The 20,698-nt window shown below is 51.1% G+C and overlaps 9 protein-coding genes across 9 annotated transcripts; 3 read left to right on the forward strand and 6 right to left on the reverse strand.

The window, feature by feature from the left end:
* Window positions 1–26: 26 nt before the first annotated feature.
* On the reverse strand, window positions 27–2,244 carry COCCADRAFT_85950 (uncharacterized protein; the record flags this gene model as incomplete). Its single annotated transcript, XM_007710199.1, has 3 exons — window positions 27–810; window positions 895–1,066; window positions 1,161–2,244. The coding sequence occupies 3 exons, from the start codon at window positions 2,242–2,244 to the stop codon at window positions 27–29; spliced, it is 2,040 nt and encodes a 679-aa protein (XP_007708389.1).
* Window positions 2,245–3,074: 830 nt separating this feature from the next.
* COCCADRAFT_85936 (uncharacterized protein) lies at window positions 3,075–4,522 on the reverse strand (the record flags this gene model as incomplete). The annotated part of the gene is made up of 2 exons (XM_007710200.1): window positions 3,075–4,213; window positions 4,279–4,522. The coding sequence occupies 2 exons, from the start codon at window positions 4,520–4,522 to the stop codon at window positions 3,075–3,077; spliced, it is 1,383 nt and encodes a 460-aa protein (XP_007708390.1).
* A 305-nt stretch (window positions 4,523–4,827) lies between these two features.
* Window positions 4,828–8,685, forward strand: COCCADRAFT_1762 (uncharacterized protein; the record flags this gene model as incomplete). The annotated part of the gene is made up of 3 exons (XM_007710139.1): window positions 4,828–5,653; window positions 5,703–8,458; window positions 8,515–8,685. The coding sequence occupies 3 exons, from the start codon at window positions 4,828–4,830 to the stop codon at window positions 8,683–8,685; spliced, it is 3,753 nt and encodes a 1,250-aa protein (XP_007708329.1).
* Window positions 8,686–8,909: 224 nt separating this feature from the next.
* COCCADRAFT_1763 (uncharacterized protein) lies at window positions 8,910–9,612 on the reverse strand (the record flags this gene model as incomplete). Its single annotated transcript, XM_007710140.1, has 2 exons — window positions 8,910–9,398; window positions 9,457–9,612. The coding sequence occupies 2 exons, from the start codon at window positions 9,610–9,612 to the stop codon at window positions 8,910–8,912; spliced, it is 645 nt and encodes a 214-aa protein (XP_007708330.1).
* Window positions 9,613–10,121: 509 nt separating this feature from the next.
* Window positions 10,122–11,514, forward strand: COCCADRAFT_23062 (uncharacterized protein; the record flags this gene model as incomplete). The annotated part of the gene is made up of 3 exons (XM_007710157.1): window positions 10,122–10,199; window positions 10,280–10,368; window positions 10,419–11,514. The coding sequence occupies 3 exons, from the start codon at window positions 10,122–10,124 to the stop codon at window positions 11,512–11,514; spliced, it is 1,263 nt and encodes a 420-aa protein (XP_007708347.1).
* A 2,520-nt stretch (window positions 11,515–14,034) lies between these two features.
* Window positions 14,035–14,637, reverse strand: COCCADRAFT_85940 (uncharacterized protein; the record flags this gene model as incomplete). The annotated part of the gene is made up of 2 exons (XM_007710201.1): window positions 14,035–14,456; window positions 14,532–14,637. 2 exons carry the CDS (start codon window positions 14,635–14,637, stop codon window positions 14,035–14,037), a joined length of 528 nt encoding a protein of 175 aa, XP_007708391.1.
* A 333-nt stretch (window positions 14,638–14,970) lies between these two features.
* COCCADRAFT_85925 (uncharacterized protein) lies at window positions 14,971–16,983 on the reverse strand (the record flags this gene model as incomplete). Its single annotated transcript, XM_007710202.1, has 3 exons — window positions 14,971–16,040; window positions 16,098–16,702; window positions 16,754–16,983. The coding sequence occupies 3 exons, from the start codon at window positions 16,981–16,983 to the stop codon at window positions 14,971–14,973; spliced, it is 1,905 nt and encodes a 634-aa protein (XP_007708392.1).
* A 1,753-nt stretch (window positions 16,984–18,736) lies between these two features.
* Window positions 18,737–19,030, reverse strand: COCCADRAFT_85793 (uncharacterized protein; the record flags this gene model as incomplete). Its single annotated transcript, XM_007710203.1, has 1 exon — window positions 18,737–19,030. The coding sequence occupies one exon, from the start codon at window positions 19,028–19,030 to the stop codon at window positions 18,737–18,739; it is 294 nt and encodes a 97-aa protein (XP_007708393.1).
* Window positions 19,031–19,975: 945 nt separating this feature from the next.
* COCCADRAFT_33446 (uncharacterized protein) lies at window positions 19,976–20,480 on the forward strand (the record flags this gene model as incomplete). The annotated part of the gene is made up of 2 exons (XM_007710178.1): window positions 19,976–20,087; window positions 20,188–20,480. The coding sequence occupies 2 exons, from the start codon at window positions 19,976–19,978 to the stop codon at window positions 20,478–20,480; spliced, it is 405 nt and encodes a 134-aa protein (XP_007708368.1).
* Between the last annotated feature and the right edge of the window lie 218 nt (window positions 20,481–20,698).

Genomic DNA, 20,698 nt, shown 5'->3' on the forward strand with positions numbered 1-20,698 from the left:
CTATATTTACACAAAAGCCTCGGACACTAGATACTAAGCCAAAGTTCAAGAGCCTCCTTGTAATTCAATACCCCAAGACCAGTAACAGCATCCCATCCAACAGTCGTCGGATAGCCAGTAGCATTACAATTTTTGTTGCTCTCCCCTTGGGTAATATCTCGAACAATCCGATCTGCATATTTATACAGCACAGGATTGATAAACCCCACAACCGGTTTGCCCACAGCTAACCGCTCGAGATTAATGCGCGTGATGAGTGCGCCAACGTATTGTACAGACACAGAGGTCCCGCCTGCTTGCCAGACGAGTCCTTTGTCGATGAGAAAGTTGGATGAAAGAGTACCGATGGCGGAAATGTCAGGAACCGCGCGTCCAGACAGGCTGCGGATACCGTTTTTACCGAAATCAGGGAGGATGTCGGGGAGTGAAGTCGTGTTCGCAACCAGCGGTGCTAACCCTGTGAAGCCGGGCGCGTTGATTGATGCCGTTTGGAGGTAATTACTAACGACATCATTCTGCCACTCTGGGCGTGGATGGATGGCGGAAACCCCACCGCCGCTCCAGTGAAAGCCTTGCTCTGGGTTTTCGCCGTTGGGCTGCCGAATATCGAGGCCGTCTTTGAGCATTGTTGCGCCAACGGCGGTTACATACGGACAATTTGCTGGTGCGACGACGGTCCAGCGATCCTTGTTGGGACCCCAGCATTGGGGGAGGATACCAGCGATGCCGCGATCGCCGGTTGCGGCAAGGACGGTTGTGCCTTGCAGTGCGAGTTTCATGAATTCGTTGCATTGTCTGCGTAAATAAGAACTAGTATTTCGGAATCTAGGTTAGAAAGAGGCGCAAAAAAAAAGAGGCGGCTTCGTGTCAGTAGTAGTATTATCATCAACTTACATGGGATAGGTATCTTCTGTTCCTCCCCAAGCGCTAACAAGCACATCTGGCGGCTTCACGCCTCCACATTGCCTCTCGCCCTTGTATCCGCCTGGAGCTGGATTCGGGTATTGCCCATCGACGCCTGGTTGAGGTCCAGTGACGTTGTAAGCGCTATACGTGCAGTACGACTCTATACACAAAAATCAAATTTTCCTTAGTCAGTCTGTTCCCCATCAATTATTCTTGAAAATTGTAGCAAGCGAGCGTTCACTTCTTTTACTTACCGTCAAAAGCTTCCAGCATACCATTGAGACTGCCCGTCAAGGTCGGATCACCCTGGACAACGGCATCATCGGGACTGATAATCGTGACTGTGTTTGGAGCTACCAGCGGCACAGTCAGGGCGAGATCGATTTGGAGTTCACCGGAAGATGTTTGGTTAGTCCGTGTGTCGGCTGCACCGTCGATGAGAGTTTGATGGGGTACAGTGCCCTTTGGCACTTCGGGCGCAAAAGCCGACCAAAAGACGTCGAGATCTTGTTGCTTGTACTTTTCATTTCCACTGTTGTAGATGGCGTGTGTATAGTTGGGATTCGACAGCGCAGGACCTTGCGGGACACCGTAGAGTTCTCGAATACACGCTGGTTCTAATGCGGTGTGGTTGTTGCTGCATGCTACGGTACTACTACTTTCGAGATTTGATTTCAGTTGAAGTGGTACTGGGGCACCTTGTTGCTTGACTGGATGCGCGGCGGGAATGCCTCTTTTTTGCAACAAGGTGTTTCTGGCCGCATCTTCTTCCATTTGGTGAGACAGAAGGATTCCAGGCCATATGAAATCGACATGTTCTACAATGCTTGCGGGCACGTAGTATACTTCTGTCGCTACTACCTTACGCCCGGAATCATGGTGATAGTTGTGGAATTCGGTCCCGAGTAAGTTTTCCAATTGCTGTATTGTTGCTGAGAATTCGATACAGCCTTTGTTTCTCGACTGCGTGATGGGGTGTGCAAGATCGGCAGCCGGAAGGGATTCTTCGAGCCACTGCTGAACCGTCGTAACGGATTCGTCGCTTGGGCTAAAGAAGCTATGGACTTCTTCTTGTGTCCAGTGCTGGCCGTAACGTGGCGAGTCTGGGTCTGACACGGCCATTAGGAGCTCTTCGCCTTTCTCCAACCCGTTCTGTGCAAGTGCAATCCGGACAGGATGAATGATGCCCGTTTCCAGACGATCGCCTTTGTGCCATCCGGAGGGCAAAGTGCGGCGTTCTTCATGCAAGACATGGCCGCGCTGTGCTAGGGAGGCGCAAGAGAATGTAAGTCCGGTGACAAAAAGCCACAGAATCTGGTTGGGACTAATCGATGCCATGCTTTCTTGTGAGTACCAGAGAAGTACAAACAGCTGGCTCGTGGTTGAAAGGAACCTTCGCCCGCTCTGCTGAGGTTCTTTTGTGTTGGTGAGTGAGACTCAGAGATCTTTGCAAAATCTACATTGCTTAATTTAAGTAGGCGGTCAAGACGACTTGTGCCAGAAAAATCTAGGCTCGTATTCGGGCATTCATACTATCGTGAGCGTGCTATCCTTGCTCATCGGAGACGGGTGGGCTGACTATGGGTATTAAAGCCGATGCAATAAACCTTATCCCACGCGATATCGTAGTTATGCAATTCAATTTCATACAACAATGGGCTCTCTACTACAGTGGCTTAGTATTGTTTGAATAATATAACTAGTTACTACAACGAAACATCGAATAAGAGAAAAAGTAAATACAGACATGTTGCAAAGGCTTAGGTTTAAAGAGCTATACTTCGGTAACGCCAGGTAACGATATTGTATTCAATAGAGAACTGAACTCTAGGCTACGTAGCTGTTTATATAGGGGACAGGCAAATAGACTGGTTACTGTTCCAAGTAACAAGAAATGCGGTCAGGTGATATGCTATCACGTCTTGAAAGCGTCAGAACAAATAACTGAGAAAATACCGAAAATGTGTGTAATTCTCATGTCTATTATTCGGAATAATGTTTTATGCGTGATTCTGTGCAGTACAGGAGGGTATCGTAATGACTCGTCCCATAGCCGATTTTCCATAAATGGCCAAACAAAAAAGAACTCCTGTACTATGCTGCCACCCTAATCGTACGCCGTTGATGCTACTTTTTCTCGTGCTCTCGTCAATGTGCCAACGCTGTGGCTATTCTTGTTCTTCGGCGAAATCAGCCGCTTCCTTCTGCTCTGCCTCGCTTTCTTCCTCAACCTTGGCAAGGAAGGGATGTTCCAAAGCCTCAGCGGCGGTGATTCGCTTTGCTGGGTTGCACTCCAAAAGGCGGTACAAGAACTGTACGGCTTCCTTCTCTTCTTCCTCAAGCTCCTTCTTGGGCTGGGTCTTGTCGCCTGTCCGGCCTGTGCACCAAAGGATAATCTTCTCTAGGCTGTGACCGCCTTCACTGTAGCTAGGTATGTTCGTCTCAAAGACTTGGCCATGTAGGAGTGCTGTCTCCCGCATTTTCTTTCTTCCAAATATAGTGGTGATCTCGAGTAGCGCATCAATGTCGTCTGCGCTGTGAAAGAAGGGAAAGCGATGCGAGAGCATGGTCAAAAGTATGACTCCCACACTCCATACATCGATAGAACAGGTCTGCTGAGTGCATTTTAGAAGCACTTCAGGGGCACGGAAGCCACGAGTGCCTGCTCGGTTGGCGCGTCTGCTGTTGCGAGTGTCGTTCTTGGGATAGGCGGAAGCGTTGTGACCTGCTGATTGTGTCTGGGCGTAGACGCTGTGGGATACCCTGTAGCGACGATCCTCTTCGTTCAAGTGGCAGGCACAGTTGTGCCAATCTGTGCCTTCTCGTTCCGCAAGGCCAAAATCGACCAAGACACCACGCGATTGCGATGTGTTGTAGAGGAAGTTGGTAGGCTTAACATCACGGTGAATAATACCTTTCTTGTGTACTGCTGCAAGGGCAGTGAACAAACTTCGAAAATAGAAGCGCATATCGGAAATCTTCATGTCGCGGTAGTAATCTCGAAAGTCGCGATGCTGAAAGTAAGGTAGCACAGCAGCCACCTGGTCCAAATGACGGAAAGCAGTGATGAGGGGGCACACTGAGTCTGAATCTCTCAGGTCGTAGAGAAGCTCGAGCTCATTGAAGATGCGTATCGGACTGCTGGTAACGTAGATCTTCTTGATGGCCACATAGTGGGGGCGGCGGGCGGACTGCTTCCTGCGCAAAGGGGACATGCTCTTGTTCTTTTCTCGTTCGTCAATATCCCAGTCGTTGTTGTATTTTTCGTACTCGAGATCTTCGGCTTTGTAGACAGTAGAAAAGGTTCCTGTGACGAAGTGTGAGCGACCCCCGGTACCCTGCATGACTGCAAGCCAATGATGGGGGACATACCCTCTCCAATGCGGTTGATCAGTCGAAAGCGCTTGCTGATACCGACAAATGTCTCTTCGAAGCGCGCCATGTCTTCTTGGACGGAATCCTCGACTTCCTCGTCGCTGCTGTCGACTGTTTGCCCACTCTCGTCGAGCGGATCCATGCTTTCGTCCATAGTCTCTTCAGACTCTTCTGCATTTATAGAGTCTTCGTGAACGTCAATGGCCTCTGCATTCCGCAGTGAAGTGCGTGCCTTTGCCATGGGAGGAGGGTAAGTCTGTGAGTGGCCTTCTTATGGGGTGCAGAATGATGCACGAATCTCTGCACAGCGTTTGGGAGACGCGTTCCGCGATTGAACCCTGGACGATTACTAGGCCGGAAGGGGAAGCATGATGACAACGCGCACGGGCCAATAAACACATGCAACGCGCTTTCCCGCCAAGTGAGACGACGGCCCGCATTTGTCCCTTTCACCTTAGCAAACAACCCCACCCTCGACGACCCTTTCGTCGCTTCTTTTTGTTTTGGCCTTCTTGTCTTTTGATTCCGCAAGCGATTCTGACCATTATGGATGCGCGCGTGGAATTCGACATCAATGAGGCGGTCAAGCTGTTCGACAGCGACCCTTCGACGATCCCCACGCCCGAGGCCCCGCAAGCGCTACAAGACTGCGAAGATGAGCCAGAAGCGCTGTCGTCGCCCGGATTGATCAACAGCGAGCTGAATCCTGTGGTTGATGCCGTGGCAGAGAGCCCAGATGCGATTACTCGCAGCTCTGTTTTTGATACTCTGCAGTTTCTGCTGAAGTGCGTTCCCGCATATCCAAAGCACGTAAAAACATATGACACAGAACCTAATCATAAACTGTTCCGGCTCTCTAGGCACTCATCGCAGATTCCTCCCGCAATTCTCAGCAAGATTCTCGACCTCTTATCCTCCGCATTGTCTACTCAAGCCGACATAATCCACGCAGACCTTGAGGCTGAAGAGCAGGATGCGATACCTCACCATAAGAATTTGCTCGAAATGTATGGCTTTCTCCTTCGTTGGACCATCTCCGCAGTCGAAACAAGAGCACTAGAGAAATCCGCCTCTGCCCCAGCAGCGCGGGGGCGGGGTAAGACTACAAAGACGAAAACCGGCGGAGGCAAAGAGAGCGCCTGGGATGCCTCTGCCCAATTAGAGACAGCATTGGACCGGATGAGCAAGGTGCTTAGACTCAAGTTGGGCCGTATATTTGTCACTACATCAGAGCGAGACACGTTCATCGGTCTGTTCACAAAGCCGGTATACCATATCCTTGAGAATGAGGCAAGGGTCAAGAACAATGCCATACGGAATCATTGTTTCAGAGTTTTGTGTTTTGCCGTCAAATCGCACGGACATGCATACAGTAAGTACACTAAGATTCCACTGAGTACCTCTGCTGACAATTATGATAGCCGCACAAACATCCATCAACCAGAGCTTGACATATTTTGAGCATCTGTCAGAGCCTATGGCGGAGTTTCTCTTCACACTTGCAGATGCGTTTGATTATCCACAACTAATCGAAGATGTCTTGAAAGACATCAGCAGCAAGGAGTTCAGTTCCACCGATCTCAAAGGTCCAAAGTCTATCTCGACTTTCCTTACCAAGATTTCTGAACTCACACCACATCTTGTCATCCGACAAATGACACTGCTTGCAAACCTGCTAGATAGCGAGTCGTATACCTTGCGCTGCGCCCTTATCGAAGTCTGCGGAAACCTCATAACTATGCTTAGCAAGCTGAGTCAAGACGACCGCAGCGAAAACCACAAGGCGCAGATACGAATTTTCTTCGATGTGCTGGAAGACCGCTTCCTCGACATTAACCCCTATTGTCGTGCTAGGGTAATGCAGGTTTACGTTAAACTTTGTGATCTAGAGCAGAAGTACCCCAAGCGCAGACAAAAGGTCGCCGAACTTGCTGCTCGCAGTCTTGAAGACAAAAGTAGCAACGTTCGCCGAAATGCGATTAAGCTACTTGCCAAACTCATCTCAACCCATCCCTTCACGGCGTTTGATGGAGGATTGCTGTCGACAAAGGACTGGACTAAGCGATTGGAAGAATGTGAAGCCCAAATCAATGCCCTGCAGCCTCCAGAAGAGTTGAGGGAACGCCCACCGAGTGATCAGACGGTCGATGAGACACTGCTGCAGGATGCAACACAGGCTGATGTTGGGGATGAGGAAGGACCGAAGCATCCATCTGAGATGAGCGGAGAGGAGAAGGCTGCTGCCATCGAAAAAGCTCAGAAAGATGCAGCCACGGCGCAAGAGCTGGAAAAATTCCAAGCAGTACGCAAGTTCCTGCTAGAAGCACTCAAGTTCATTGAAGTCATCAACGATGCCGCTGAGATCATAACTCAGTTATTGTCATCCAAGAACAAGAGCGAAGTCATCGAAGCCATGGACTTCTTCACCACCATCGATGCGTACAAGATTGCAAATGCAAAGCTTGGTATCCGGAGGATGCTACGACTCATCTGGACCAAAGGCAACAGTGACGAAGGCAAGGGTGTGCAGACTCATCTGCTTGAATGCTACAAAGGCTTGTTCTTTGACGCACCGCCCGGTTTCGATGACAACGCGGTTGCAAACTACATTTCAAAGAACATGATCAGTTTGACTTTCGGTACAACGCCGGCAGAACTGACGTCCCTCGAGCAGCTTCTCAGTACGATGATGAAGCAGGGCCTGGTCAATGGATTAGTCATTCAGAAGCTCTGGCAGATCTATGGCTACCAGAAGAAAAACATCTCCAAGAACCAGCGCCGAGGAGCTATCATCGTTCTGGGTATGCTGGCACTTTCCACACCAGACATTGTAGTGCAGGAAATGGAGACCTGCCTTAAAATTGGCCTAGGAGAGCTTGGTAGGCGAGACCTGGGACTGGCCCGGTACACTTGCATAGCTCTTCGCCGCATGAGCCAGCCGCCCGGAAAGCAGGCCGCCAGTGACGCTCCAGCTCAAACTGTGAAACTGCCAAACGATCACGCAGTATTGGTGAGGCTGGCTGCAATCACAGAAATGACTTCGGACAGCAAAGAGTGGTATGGAGTAGCAGAGCAGGCTATCAGTGCCATTTATGTCCTATCCAAGCACCCCGATGTCTTGTGCTCAGAAATCATCCGCAAGATCACGAAGCGTGTCTTTGCTGGACAGCATAAATCCGATTCACGCCCTACATCAAGTTCAAGCGCTGTTGAGCCGAAAGGGGAGGATGAGGAAATGCCAGATGCACCTCCAATCGAGGAGCCGCAACCCAAGAAGCAAAACTCTGCCCTCGCTCTCTCGCAGCTGCTTTTCGTTGTCGGCCATATTGCAATCAAGCAGATTGTTCACCTTGAGCTTTGTGAACTTGAGTTCAAGCGTCGGAAAGCTGAAAAGGATAAGAAAAACGCATCTGCTCCTCGAAAGTCGATGGCATCGTCGGGCGATCCTACCCCCTTGAAGAAGGGCCGCAAACGAGGCGCTACCAAGGAGCCTACGCCAGCGCCTGAGGAAGCTGACGAGCTTGATCTCATGGCTGGTACTACTGAGGATGATTTTACCGAAGCCATTGCGCATGTCCGTGAACGCGAGCTTCTATATGGTCCGCAGTCTCTTTTGGCGAATTTTGGTCCATTGGTGGCGGACATTTGCGCCAACAACACATCATACAATCATCCGACTTTGCAAGCTCAAGCGGCACTCTGCTTGGCGAAGCTCATGTGTGTAAGCTCAGAGTACTGCGAGACTAACCTTGGCTTGCTGCTCACCATCCTCGAGAGAAGTCAGGATGCTGTCGTCCGCAGCAATCTTGTTGTAGCACTTGGCGATATGGCAGTGTGCTTTAACCACCTCATTGACGAAAACACCGACTTCCTCTACCGCCGCTTGAATGATGGCGACCCTAGCGTCAAGCGCACTTGTCTAATGACGCTTACTTTCTTGATCTTAGCAGGTCAGGTCAAGGTCAAGGGTCAACTAGGCGAGATGGCCAAGTGTCTCGAGGACAGTGACAAGAAGATTGCCGACATGGCACGCATGTTCTTCACCGAGTTATCCACCAAGGACAACGCTGTCTACAATCAGTTCATTGATATGTTCAGTGTGCTTAGTGCAGACACAGGCCTCAGCGAGGAGGCATTGAAGAGAATCATCAAGTTTTTGGCTGGATTTATTGAGAAGGTATGGATTTACAATAGACTACACAATCTTGCAGCATCGATACTAATACTGTGTAGGACAAACACGCCAAGCAACTCTCTGCCAAACTTGCTTCGAGGCTTCCAAGGGCCGAGAACGAGAGGCAGTGGAATGACATCGCATACGCGCTGGCTCAGCTACAACACAAGGACGAAGAGATTCAGAAACTGGTGTCGGAGGGCTTCAAGGTTGTACAGACAGTTGCGTAGAAGGTTGTGTTGTTTGTTCCATTGTTGGGCTTGGTCACGATTGTATGGAAACGATATTGATACCCTGGGCATTGGGTTGGATTTGAATTTGGCGTTGTGGTGGGTAGGAAACATGGTATCATGTAGAACGTGATGACTCAAACGTTGCGTGCAATACCATGCTTTCCAGCGGTGGCCTTTTGGGGCATACAATAATTTTACATGTCCATCTCTTGTGTATGTCACTATACAGTCTGCTTCTTGGCATCCTTTACTTTGTTTTCGGCCTTGGCCTCTTCCTTGGTCTTCTTCCCCGCCTCGACTCTCCTCTCCTTTGCCGTCTTTTGCTGTCCAGCCTGTCCACCATGCGCTTCTAGCCTCGCCTTTTCATTCGCTGTATGCACCCTCATGCGCTCCATGGCTTCTTCCAACGTCGGTATCCGATACCCTTGCTTCCTTGCCTGTGCCAATCTCTGCACACTGACCTGCCTCCCCCGCGCGGCACTCCTCACATCCTTCAATAACCGGTCCTTGATGCGCTGCTCGTCTAATTGGGCCTCGGTAAGGACTGGTGGACGTTTCTCGACAGGCTCGCCAAAGGGCGCAACAATCGAGGTTACGACATGGTGAATGGCTGTGGAGGTACGATGGCCTGATGCTATGCGGACGACGTCGCCTTCGACAAGGGAGTTGTTAGGATCGCGGACAAGGTAGTTTTTGGGCGCAGGAAAATGCTACGACTATTTGTTAGCATTGGAAAGATTTGTATGTGTTTCAATTGACCAATCTTACTTTTCTAAACTTTTTATTCCATTCTTGTTCTGCGACTCGCACTTTTACTGCCTTTGACATCTTCCCCGCCGAGACTACGACACCAGTTTTGTGACTCGCAAAATACTCTTGCACAATTGGCTTGCCAGCCTTGGCTTTGTTCGCTATTGACGCCATGACGGGCGGCTATGTGGTGGTGGTGGTTCGGGTCGTGTGTGGTGGATGCGGAGGTCTTGCGGAGGTGCGCTAGCGCTACAAGGGCCTTTGTGTATTAAGCCCGAGTCCGGACAGGTCAAGACAGCAACTCAATGCGTCGTTTGGGGGTATCTGACGGCGGGTCGGAGGACGTGGGGAACTGCTGCAGCCTCGATCAACGGGTTCGCGCCAGCTCTTCCACCGCGCACAAAAAGTCATGTCGGTGATGCCAAGGCTTAACTCCGATTGGTCGCATAATCTACGTTACTGCTATCGTGTCCCGAACCCTACTACTTTACCCTTCACTCGCAGCCTCTCGTATCAACTTGGCTTTCCCCCTCCCTTCCCTTTAGTTTCGAGGTCGCCCGACCTCGTTAGATGTTTGTGAATTTCATGTAGACAGTTGTTCTCGTATTTATCTCGGATACGCACATTCCGTCCACTCACTTTCCCAAGTTCAAAGTCGCCGCTGGCGCACTTCATACTGCACCATGCTTCTACGGATAGCGCTGTTTTTTGTGGTCGCGTGTCTGGCGCTGCTAGTTGTTGGCGCAGAAGACTATTACAAGGTATGTAGAGTCTATATTATGCGTTTCATACTCTTACCTCTATCGCAATTCCAAGTGCATCGGCTAACCAAGTCGCGCAGCTACTGGGTCTTGAGAAGGATGCCTCAGAGCGCCAGATCAAGAAAGCGTACCGAAATCTGAGCAAGAAATATCATCCCGATAAGAACCCGTACGTCCAATACTACACTAGTCCACCAGCAGCCTGCTAACTTGTCACAGTGGCAACGAAGAAGCAAACCAGAAATTCGTTGAGATTGCAGAAGCCTACGAAGTCCTCATCGAGAAAGAAACACGCAAGATCTATGACCAATACGGCCATGAGGGCATTCAACAGCACAAACAAGGCGGTGGTCCTCGCCAGCATCACGATCCCTTTGACCTCTTCTCGCGCTTCTTCGGTGGTTCCGGGCATTTTGGACATCATGGCGGGGAGCGACGAGGGCCGAACATGGAAGTCAAAGTATCCATTCCTCTACGTGACTTTTACAATGGCCGCAAGACGGAGTTCACGATTGAGAAGCAAGCAATCTGTTCGGCCTGTGAGGGATCAGGTTCAGAAGATGGACACGTAGAGACCTGTGGCACATGTGGTGGACGAGGTGTTCGCATACAACGACAACAACTCGCACCGGGACTCTTCCAGCAAGTCCAGGTACATTGCGACCAATGTCACGGCAAAGGCAAGACAATCAAGCACCCATGTCCGGTCTGCAGCGGTAGTAGGGTTATCCGTGAATCCGAGACGCACCAACTCGAGATTGAGAAGGGCATGCCCAATGGCGTACGCATCACCTATGAGAATGAAGCAGACGAGAGTCCGGACTACGTTGCTGGCGACCTTATCGTCCATCTCGCCGAAGCCGATCCTGTATTTGGCCAGCAAGAACACGAGCGCACAGATGGTACCTTCTTCCGAAGACGGGGCAAGGACCTCTTCTGGCGCGAGGTTCTGTCTCTCCGAGAAGCATGGATGGGTGACTGGACCCGCAACGTCACGCATCTCGACGGCCACATTGTCCAGCTCTCGCGCAAGCGCGGCGAAGTCGTACAGCCCAACCTCGTTGAAATCATCAAGGAAGAAGGCATGCCCGTCTGGCACCAACAGCTAGAAAACAACGAGGGTCTGCAATACGGTGACCTGCACGTCGAGTACGTGGTCGTCTTGCCCGACCAGATGGACAAGGGCATGGAAAAGGACTTTTGGAGCGTCTGGGAGAAGTACAGGAAGAAAAGCGGTGTTAGCATTGATGCTGAGCTTGGTAGGCCACAGGAGCCGATTAAGATGCCGGAGCCTGATGCACATGATGAGTTGTAAAGCATGTTTTGGTTTGTTTTAGCTAAACATGCAACTGTGAAGGGGGAATGAGACAAGGGGGGAGAGAGTTTTGTATGAATTGACGCGCGCGAATACCCGTTGGTGGAATGAAGATGGTTGTGCGGAGTTGGGGAGTCAATCTTCTGTGAGATCAATGAAGGATGGGAAAAAGGAAATTTATAGATGGTTTTTTTTAGCTCTTGAGTTTCTTGGTATAGATGGCAAGATTATGCAGTAGTACTATGTGCAAAGTGTTCTTGTCTTGTTTCGTGTGTGTATGTGGTGATTTTACACTCCTCTTCGCGTATCAAGTATTTTGGTGGAATACAGTTCTAGCTCTCATGGCCTTGAACGTTGTGTATTTTGGAGGGAAAAGTAAATGGTTGGATTACAGGTCAGTATGTTTGCAGTTTCATTACATTACTATTCATGATCTCATTTCTCTCAATTCAAATGCCTTGTTTTATTACAAATAGAAAACGAGTATTGTGGGACCATGGTCTAAGTAATAGTTGAAGGAAATTACTCATAGCCCATCCTGCACCTTTGTATATTGTGAATGCTTATGCATGGCAATAAGTCAGTAGGTAAAGAGTTCGAAAGAGACTTGGTATAAGGGACTTTCTGACTAGCAAAATTTGGTACTGGATAGATGTGGGGTGTAAAATAACTTGATGATATGAACACTGTGTTGATTTCATCTAATACATTTGGTATTAGTTTGAAGAGAATAACAGGGAATGGAAGATTTTGAAAGTGATGGTTTGATGGGTTTCATCTATTTCTACAACTTTTAATCGTTTGTATTTGGCTGGTGTATAACGTACTAGATTTTTATTTTTCCAGAAGAGATTGGCAGGCCATTTGTTTCCAAACTAAGATTTGGATAGTTTCCTGTATCATGACTCTTCTCTGTTGTAATGCAAATACCCAGTGACAAATTCCCATATTTGTCATTCCACCGATCGTGCAGTTACTCGAAGGACTTTTCTCTCTGTTAAAGAAGGGATAACCCTAGTATCCCAAAAATCACAAGATGCTCAAGCACACATGTGACTCATCCGTCACTTATTCCCGTAGTCTAAAATTCTAACCTAAGAAAATGCAACCTCCACATACAACCAACTTCTTTTCCCCAGATATAATCTCAGCCACTCATGCATTCGCCACGCGGCCCTCCATCGCTAACCCGCTTGCTTCACAACACGAACATATCAATAAAACGGTCATGAACCCCGAATCCACTCATAACGAAATCCTTCGCCGGGTAAATCTAGCCGGACCACTGATATATGGGGGGGGGGGGGGGGCTGCCACTTGAGTGGTGAAACCACCATCCCCTCCAAAGAATCCTTCAGATCCTGCAGCAACAGGAGTTCGGTATAGGGCTGCATACAATCACACGTGGCGCAACAAAAAAAAATCCCGGGACATTGCAATCCTGCCTTTCCCTTCTTTCGGGAATTGGAGCATGAAAGGCGTGGGATGGGAGGAAGGGCGAGAAGAAAAAAAATCCTCCTTGTCGCGTGCACCCCGATGTGTACATGTCTCGGCAGGTGGATTTTCGACGTCAGTAGTATGTAAGTAAGGGATGAGCTGAACTCCCTCCCCCCAATCTTGGCAGCACTTGTATAGTGGAAAGAAAGGAAGAAAGCAGAAGGGAATACGCCGTGCCGCATTGTACATACGCCACATTAATCGTGGAAGGGGTGGTGGCATTAGCAGGATCTGGGCCGCCTAGCCGGGCCCAGCCCCAAACGCACGGTAACACACCATGGTTCCTCCCCGCGGAAGGGAAAGACCCAGAAACACGCACTCGGAAGGGGGTACATTCATCGGTAAAGTACGTTACGTGTATGTGTGATTGTGGCTTCACCATTCTCGCTTCGAAAGAAACCCCCCCCCCCGGGTTGTTCCTTGGTATAAAAAAACCCCACCCCAAAATGGCGGTTAAGGTGTGTTGTGGTGTGACAACCGACGAGCTGGGTCCGGGAATTGGGGAAATCCTCATTTTGCGTTTTTAACACTACTACGCATACGCCGGCTGTGAACGAGGAGAAAAGGGGGGGAAAATTATGTGGGAACTACCCACCCTCCCCCCCGAAAGGGAAAATTCCGGTATCACACACGCACAGAGACACATCCCACGGATATAAAACGCGTATGGAGCACAAGCGAAGGGGGGAAGGGAACTGTTGGGGCAGCGATTAATAATCTTGATACCGATCAAATCAGGTAAATTTCGCTACTACTACTACTACTACTACAGCACACCAACCCATTAGTATAGGAATTGTTATGTTCCGAGTGTGAGGGTCAACGTCAGTTTCACACGGTGGCTTTTCCCTAAATCCAGAAAACGTTGAGTAGATCAAGATTGTACGCTTAAACAACCCTTTAACCATGCCCTCGGTACACACACACACATACGCAATGGGGGTCCCTTCTGTTTCTCGCACGAATTACTCACTTAGTCTAGTCGCCCCACCCGCCCATTGACCCATTTTGTGTTGATTCCCATCACAGCTTACCGCCATCCGCTTTGATAACATCTCTAACGAGCTTGAGCGCCTCAACCGCAAAAGCCACCATGTTGCCTTCCCTCTCTGAGCTGCGCGTCTCTGCCTCTCTCGTCGCCGTGTCCCCACCCTCGCGTGCCACTGCAAGAGCCACATATCCCGGCGTGCGGTTCCTGGTGCTGCCGCCTGTGGGGCCTGCAGTCCCGCTCTCGCTGACAGCATACGTGCTGCCCAGCTTGCTGCGCGTGTGCTCGGCTAGACCTGAGACAACGGCTGGCGTGGGGCCGCTGTAGCCAGAGACGGTTTCTTGGGTCCAGCCCGCAAACGCAATGCGCGATTCGAGCGTGTAGAGGGTTAGGCCGCCGCGGTAGTAGGATGATGCGCCGGGGAAAGACAGGAGCGCTGCTGAGATGAGGCCGCCTGCTGCCTGTGAGGTGGTCGTGGGTAGTTAGCTTTAGGTATGTATCATATATCCATTGGTAGGTAAAAAGGGTCCACAGACTGTTTCTGCAACTGATATTGTTTCTTTGCGCTCTTTGAGAAGAGTAGCCACCTCTTGAACTATCAGCCGGAGCTCTTCGGGTGGGAAGCTTGGGGGTGGCATTGTGGAGCTTGACAACGATGCCAAGGGTCTCTGCGATGTTCCGGGGTATCTATTGAGTTAGTCTCAGCTACTACGGAGAAATCGATGTTTTTTGTTGTTTGTTTACAACGTTGTTCCAGACAAAACACATTGGGATGTTGTTATGGCTGACATGGACGTTGCGAGTCAGTGGGGTAGCTTCTCCAAAGTGACGTGATGCGGGGTAGCTCCTGTTCTGAGCACCAACAATACATGGATAGAGATAATACTTTGTACTTCATTTACCTCTCATATTTGGTGAATGAGTAATTGCATATAAGTTCAGGTGCGTACTACCCCCTTGTCATGCCTAAACTAGTCAAAAGCGAACCTTTCTTCTCCTCTCTTCATCAACCTGATAGGTATAGAAGTGCCCCGCAGCTGTAATGTAATAATGGACGCAACTTTGTATCGAAGCGCATGCTGGGCCCTGTTTACAGCTTTGTTGTATACCTCTCGTCGCTCTTGGCCTCCCTTTGGCATCTTGTCCACCTCTTCGTCAGAAGCAAAGTCATCGACGGCAAGCTCGACACTGTACTGCGCGAATATAGCAGCTAGCACTGCGAGAACCTCAGCTTGCGCAAAGCGTCGCCCTATGCAGGATCGGCCACCATCACTGAATGGGATATAGGACCCTCTGACAGGTTTAAAGAGCTCCGATGACGTGTCTTCGCCGGATGGTCCACGTAGTGCCTCGTCGTCGTAGTCAACTTCGACAAAAGATTCCGAAAGATTGTTCTTTGTAAACCAGCGCTCAGGTCGGAAACAATCCGGGTCCGACATACCATCATCGTTTGTGTCATTTTCGGGTGCGGGCCAATACCTCGGATTGCGATGGACAGACGAGCACAGGAAGACGTTGGCACCTGCAGGGATAGTGTATGACTTGCCGTCCACCTGAATGGTCTGGGATTGTTCTGGCGTGACTGATTTTGGAATGTTGACAATTGGCTGCAATAGCCGGAGCACCTCGTTCATGACTGCAGCTGGCATGCTTGCGAAAAGCTTAGGAAAATGCTCCTCGTACGTCCATTCACTGGTGGGTTTACCATTGAATATCCGGTCAATGTCTTGTTGTAACCGTTTCTGGGATGCCCAGTGGATTGCAAGATAAATCAGCGAAAAGTGTAGCGTGTTTGCTGTTGTTTCGTGGCCCGCCAGCATGATCAAAAAAGCGTTACCGAGTATATCGCTCTTATCGACAAGTGGGGCGTTTTCGTCTGTGATACCACTACCGCGGATTAAAGATTCGAAAACATCCATTCCCTTCTTGCCTTCACCGGAAAGAAACTGAGTCTTTTTGGTCTCGTACAATTCGTTCATATAAGCGCCCCACTCGGCAGCTGCCTCGGCGACTTTACGATGTGCCGCAAACGGAGACTTTTCTAATAGAATGCATCAGTGTCATTGTTTCGATTACAAGTGGTACTGATATATCTTACCAAGCCATGGGATAGGTATTATCTGGGTCCATATGATATTATGAAGCAGCTCACTGAGCGCTTCTCGATAGCTCATAGTATGGCCAGGAGGCGCTTTGGAGCTGAAAGAAATAGACTGCTCTGTATTCTTGCTGACTGTTTCCTCCTTACCTTCTTCATGCGGCCAGGTAACCCGTACATCGAAGCCTGCGCTACTAATGATGTACAAAGCAAAGTTCATTGAAGCTATAGAAGGATCGATTACGGTCTTGTTGCCTCTTCCCTCGGGTCCCGCCCAGAGACTAAGCAGCGATTTTGCGTGATGAAGTGTTTCGTTGAAAACGAGCTCATTGTTGCGCTCACCGAAACTCGGTGCTACAAGTTTGCGATGGCTGCGCCATTCAGTCCCTTCGGTAGTCACGAGATTCTTACCATATATGTTGAGGGACTTGTAAATCTCAAGAGGCTTGGGAAAGTCATTACGACGGGCAGTGATTTGGGTGATGGCTTCTGCATTAGCGACATAGACATCGATTCCAGAGGGGGCGACGGCGATGAATATGTCTTTGCCAATCTCCTTGAAATATTTGTATCCAGTGACATGGCTCCATTCTGCCTGTAGGATTCTGCAAGGCAATGGTCAACACATGACAATTGGCGCTATTGTCCATACATACTCTAACCACAGGCCCGTCAGGGAGCTTGGGAGAATTTTTCGCAGCAGCAGCGTCCAGAACTTGAATGTGGCCAGCCAGAAACGATTGTAGATATTCCAAGGCACCGAGACTACAGGCAGCCCTGAGCTCTTGGCGAGTGCGATATTGCGCTGATGGCGGCGATATCTCCAGGTAGCTTTGTAGATGGTGTAGGCTACGATGGCGCTAAAGACCCAGGTGGCAGAGACCATGGTGAGCGAAGGTGTAGAGCAGATGCTATGCTATGCAAGAGAAGGGAATTAGACGACGGTGCATGAGATGTTTGCTGTTTGCGATGTTGTGCTCCTCATGAGAGGAAGACGTGACGTCGCCATGTTAGCGCTACTGATCGGCCACTGTGGCGTTTCAGCGTTCAAACAGCCTTTCAGGGGCTACCAAAAACAATCACAATGTGCGCCTTCCAGTAAATGTGCACCTTGCAGTAAAGTACTGATCTAAGCCAGATGGGTTCATGTTGTCAGCTCTGGTAGCTATGCAGGCCAAAATAATTATACATGTGGCGCTGCCGCTCGAAGGATTTTTGTGTAACGAGCAGTCATTATCCAGGTACAAGTCTTGGCAGGAGCTTCGGGGTATTAGCCGCCACCTGCTGTATAACAATACACTGATATAGTAGTCGTACTCACTCGGCCGCCGTAGAGACGACGGGATTTCCGATGCATTTGAATCACCGGCTGCTTTGATCGAATGTGAGGCTGCTTCGCTTGCATGCAGAGTTTGCGTCTCGTACGACACCCCTGGCACAACGCTCCGTGGAGGCAAGGAATGCGCACGCCGCTTGGTGAACAGTAGTGGGACAGAAACTTGATGTTTTACGTACTGGCATATCACTATATACTACTAGATATGTACATACCTAGTACACGCTGCCAGCCTCAACGTCACAAGCCGGGCTCTGGTTGTTTCGTTGGACTAGGCGCACAAAGTTTCCATATTCCAATAAGCTTTGGAACAGCAATGCAACTGTTGTGCCGCTTTGCTGTGAGCTCCAGCTTTCAACCGCAGGCCAGGGCATGTCATCGCAGGCGGCACGTAAGGCTAGGCGCGAATCATGACCACTGACACGGCCTGCCCTTCTCTAGGGCGCAAAACTTTGTGTAGGAGCAGCCCTGATCCGGTCAAGCAAGCAGCGCGACTACTACACCGACTCGATGGCGACTTATCGGCCGACTTTGACTCGTCAAGAGGGCGTGTGAGGAACTCCCCAAGGGATTACTGGACGCCTCCTGCCTTCCACGTGGAGAAGCTACGGCCACCAGGATGACGAAGCCAGGGTTCCCACGAGGGTTGCAGGCCGACCTTGTTAAACACGGCTCGGGCTGTGGGGGAGAGGAGTCGTCTATCGGACATGGTTTTGGCAGCAATCATCGAGGTTGAGGCAGACCGCAACTTGGCGTAGCGTCGGCGGACAGGACCGGGCAGAGTCGGCTGGTCATCTGACAAAAATGGCTTCCATGGCCACTGCTGCGACGGGCTTAGCAGCAGCGGCCACTGCTGTTTGGGATTAATGCCTTGCTGGCAGCTGACCATGCCGAGGCACGGTCGAGCAGAGAATGTGTGTGTGTGTGTGTGTGTGTGTGTGTGTGTGTGTGTGTGTGTGTGTGTGTGTGCCTGTTGGCAGAGGGGCATTAGCAGAGACTTCCCGTGGTGCAAGGGTGACTGGGCGGCGGCGGCAGCGCAGCGCAGCGCGGAGCGGAACCAACGTTGTGATGGAGGGGCAGGTCAATAACGCCGTGGTGATCCTGGCCTGCCCTTCTCCCATGTCGACTGGGAGCCTACTGTTCCTGACGCCATTCTGGCGGTCGCATCTTATGGCGCGCTAAATGAAATCCAGGATTTTCCCGAGAGTGTTTTGTCATGGTGAAACTAATGTGGTGATGCTACCACTACTACATACGTACCAGGCCGAGAGCCGCGTTTTCCCACCGCAACCGTACGACGCGGTCAAATGGGTAGTGCAGGGAGTATACGCACCATTTGGCCATGTGCCACCAGGCTACCTATAGGAGTTTCGCCAGGATCCGCAGCGTGCGAGTGCAGATCTTTGGGCAGCAGCAGTGGCAGTAGTGGTTTAGTGCTATGTAGCAGCCATGATAGTCGCACATTTTCCACGTCTGTTTTGAGGGAGATTGGGGACCTAGGGTTTGAGGGCGGCATGCAACGAGGGGCTGGCGGGCGGGAGCGAGTGCGAGCACGAGGGTCGGTGGCAATGGGCAGTGGGCAGCATAGCCCGTCCATCCTTTGGCAGGCCGAAAAAGATAGGGCATACGAGCTGTCTGGACGCCACCTGCAGCGCATCACTTCCACGAGTCTTCTCGAATGCCTTGGTGCCGCAGTAGAGTGGAGGCTGGGAGGACTGGGCATGTTGACTAGTGCCTCGACGAGCTCGGATCAGCTTCCTGAGTCTTTGAGGCCAGCAATTGGGCGCAAATTGTCCGACTCAAGGCCCTCATGACAGGCTTGCCTCAAGCTGCACCAGGGTCGCTGCGGAGAGAGGCCTGTTGTTGGTGGTGAGCGGAGAAGCGCGCAAGCCGCACGAAACAAAGTGCCCAGCGACGGCCAGCCACAAGGGCCGGGGCGGGACAGGGCAGGTTGTGGTGGACGGATGAGGCAGATGCAGATTGCACATGGATATGGAATGGACATGGATGCGCGGTTGCCATGGACGGGAGCGACGTTTGCTGTCTGCAGCGGTTGCGGTAATGCCCTGGGAGGGTGAGGGGGGACGGGCGACGGGCGACGGGCGACGGGCAGAAGAGAGCGCCATTGTTTGATGGAGACAGTGCGACTACTGCGACCTGCTACCACTGTTACTACTCTAATTACTCTACTTGCACATGGTCCTGCCCGCGGCCGCCCTGGAGCATCCGGCCATGCGTGGGTTTGGCTGCATACAGACACACACCACACACATGCTACTATACACTCACACGCACACACGCACACACTCACACACACACACACACACACACACACACACACACNCTTGCACATGGTCCTGCCCGCGGCCGCCCTGGAGCATCCGGCCATGCGTGGGTTTGGCTGCATACAGACACACACCACACACATGCTACTATACAGCCACACACACACACACACACACACACACACACACACACACACACACACACACACACACACACACACCACACACACTCACACACCCGCCCCTCTAACATATGTATGTGTGTGTACACACGCACCCACACTGCGCGTCTGGTGGACCCCCCGCCCAACCCTGCGCGGGCTGGGCGTGCACAAGCGAAGCTGCAGAAGCTCTCTGATGTCTCTGACCGTCCTTTGGTGCACGCTGCTCGCCCATTTGCCTTGCGCTAATCGGCCGTCTCTTCACCTGCCTTTGCCCACGGCCGCCGCCGCCATCGCCCTCTTCGTAGTCGTCGTCGTCGTCGTCGCCGTCGCCGTCCCATGTGCGCTGGGCCTTGGTGTCATTGACTGCTGCTGCTACTACTACTACTGCTACTGCTGTTGCTGCTACTCTCTGCCTCTGGCCTCTCGTCCACCTCCCCCCCACTCCACTCCAATCCACTCCTCCCCCCCTTGTCATCACCACCATCACCACCACCACCATCAAACACCACCCTTACCAGCCCTAATATTACTCCCATCACCTCCACCATCACCTCCACCTCCACCACTACCCGACCCCCTCGGCAGCGCGTGTGCCTGAGCCAGTGCTGGGCCGCCTCCCGCGCCCTGTCGCATCGCGCCCTGGAGCTGTTCCTTTTTGCGACTGATGTGGTTTCGCGCCTTTTCTCATTGCGCCCTGGCCCCTTCGTTCGCACGGCCCGTCTTAAAAGCGCCACTTTTCGCCGACTGAGCGACAAACGTCCTAGCATTGACCGCGCGCGACTCATTCATCTCGCCTTTACCTGCTTCGGATAGTTG

The sequence above is a fragment of the Bipolaris zeicola genome (genome assembly GCF_000523435.1).
Source record: "Bipolaris zeicola 26-R-13 unplaced genomic scaffold scaffold_15, whole genome shotgun sequence".
Classification (NCBI taxonomy): Eukaryota; Fungi; Ascomycota; class Dothideomycetes; order Pleosporales; family Pleosporaceae; genus Bipolaris; species Bipolaris zeicola.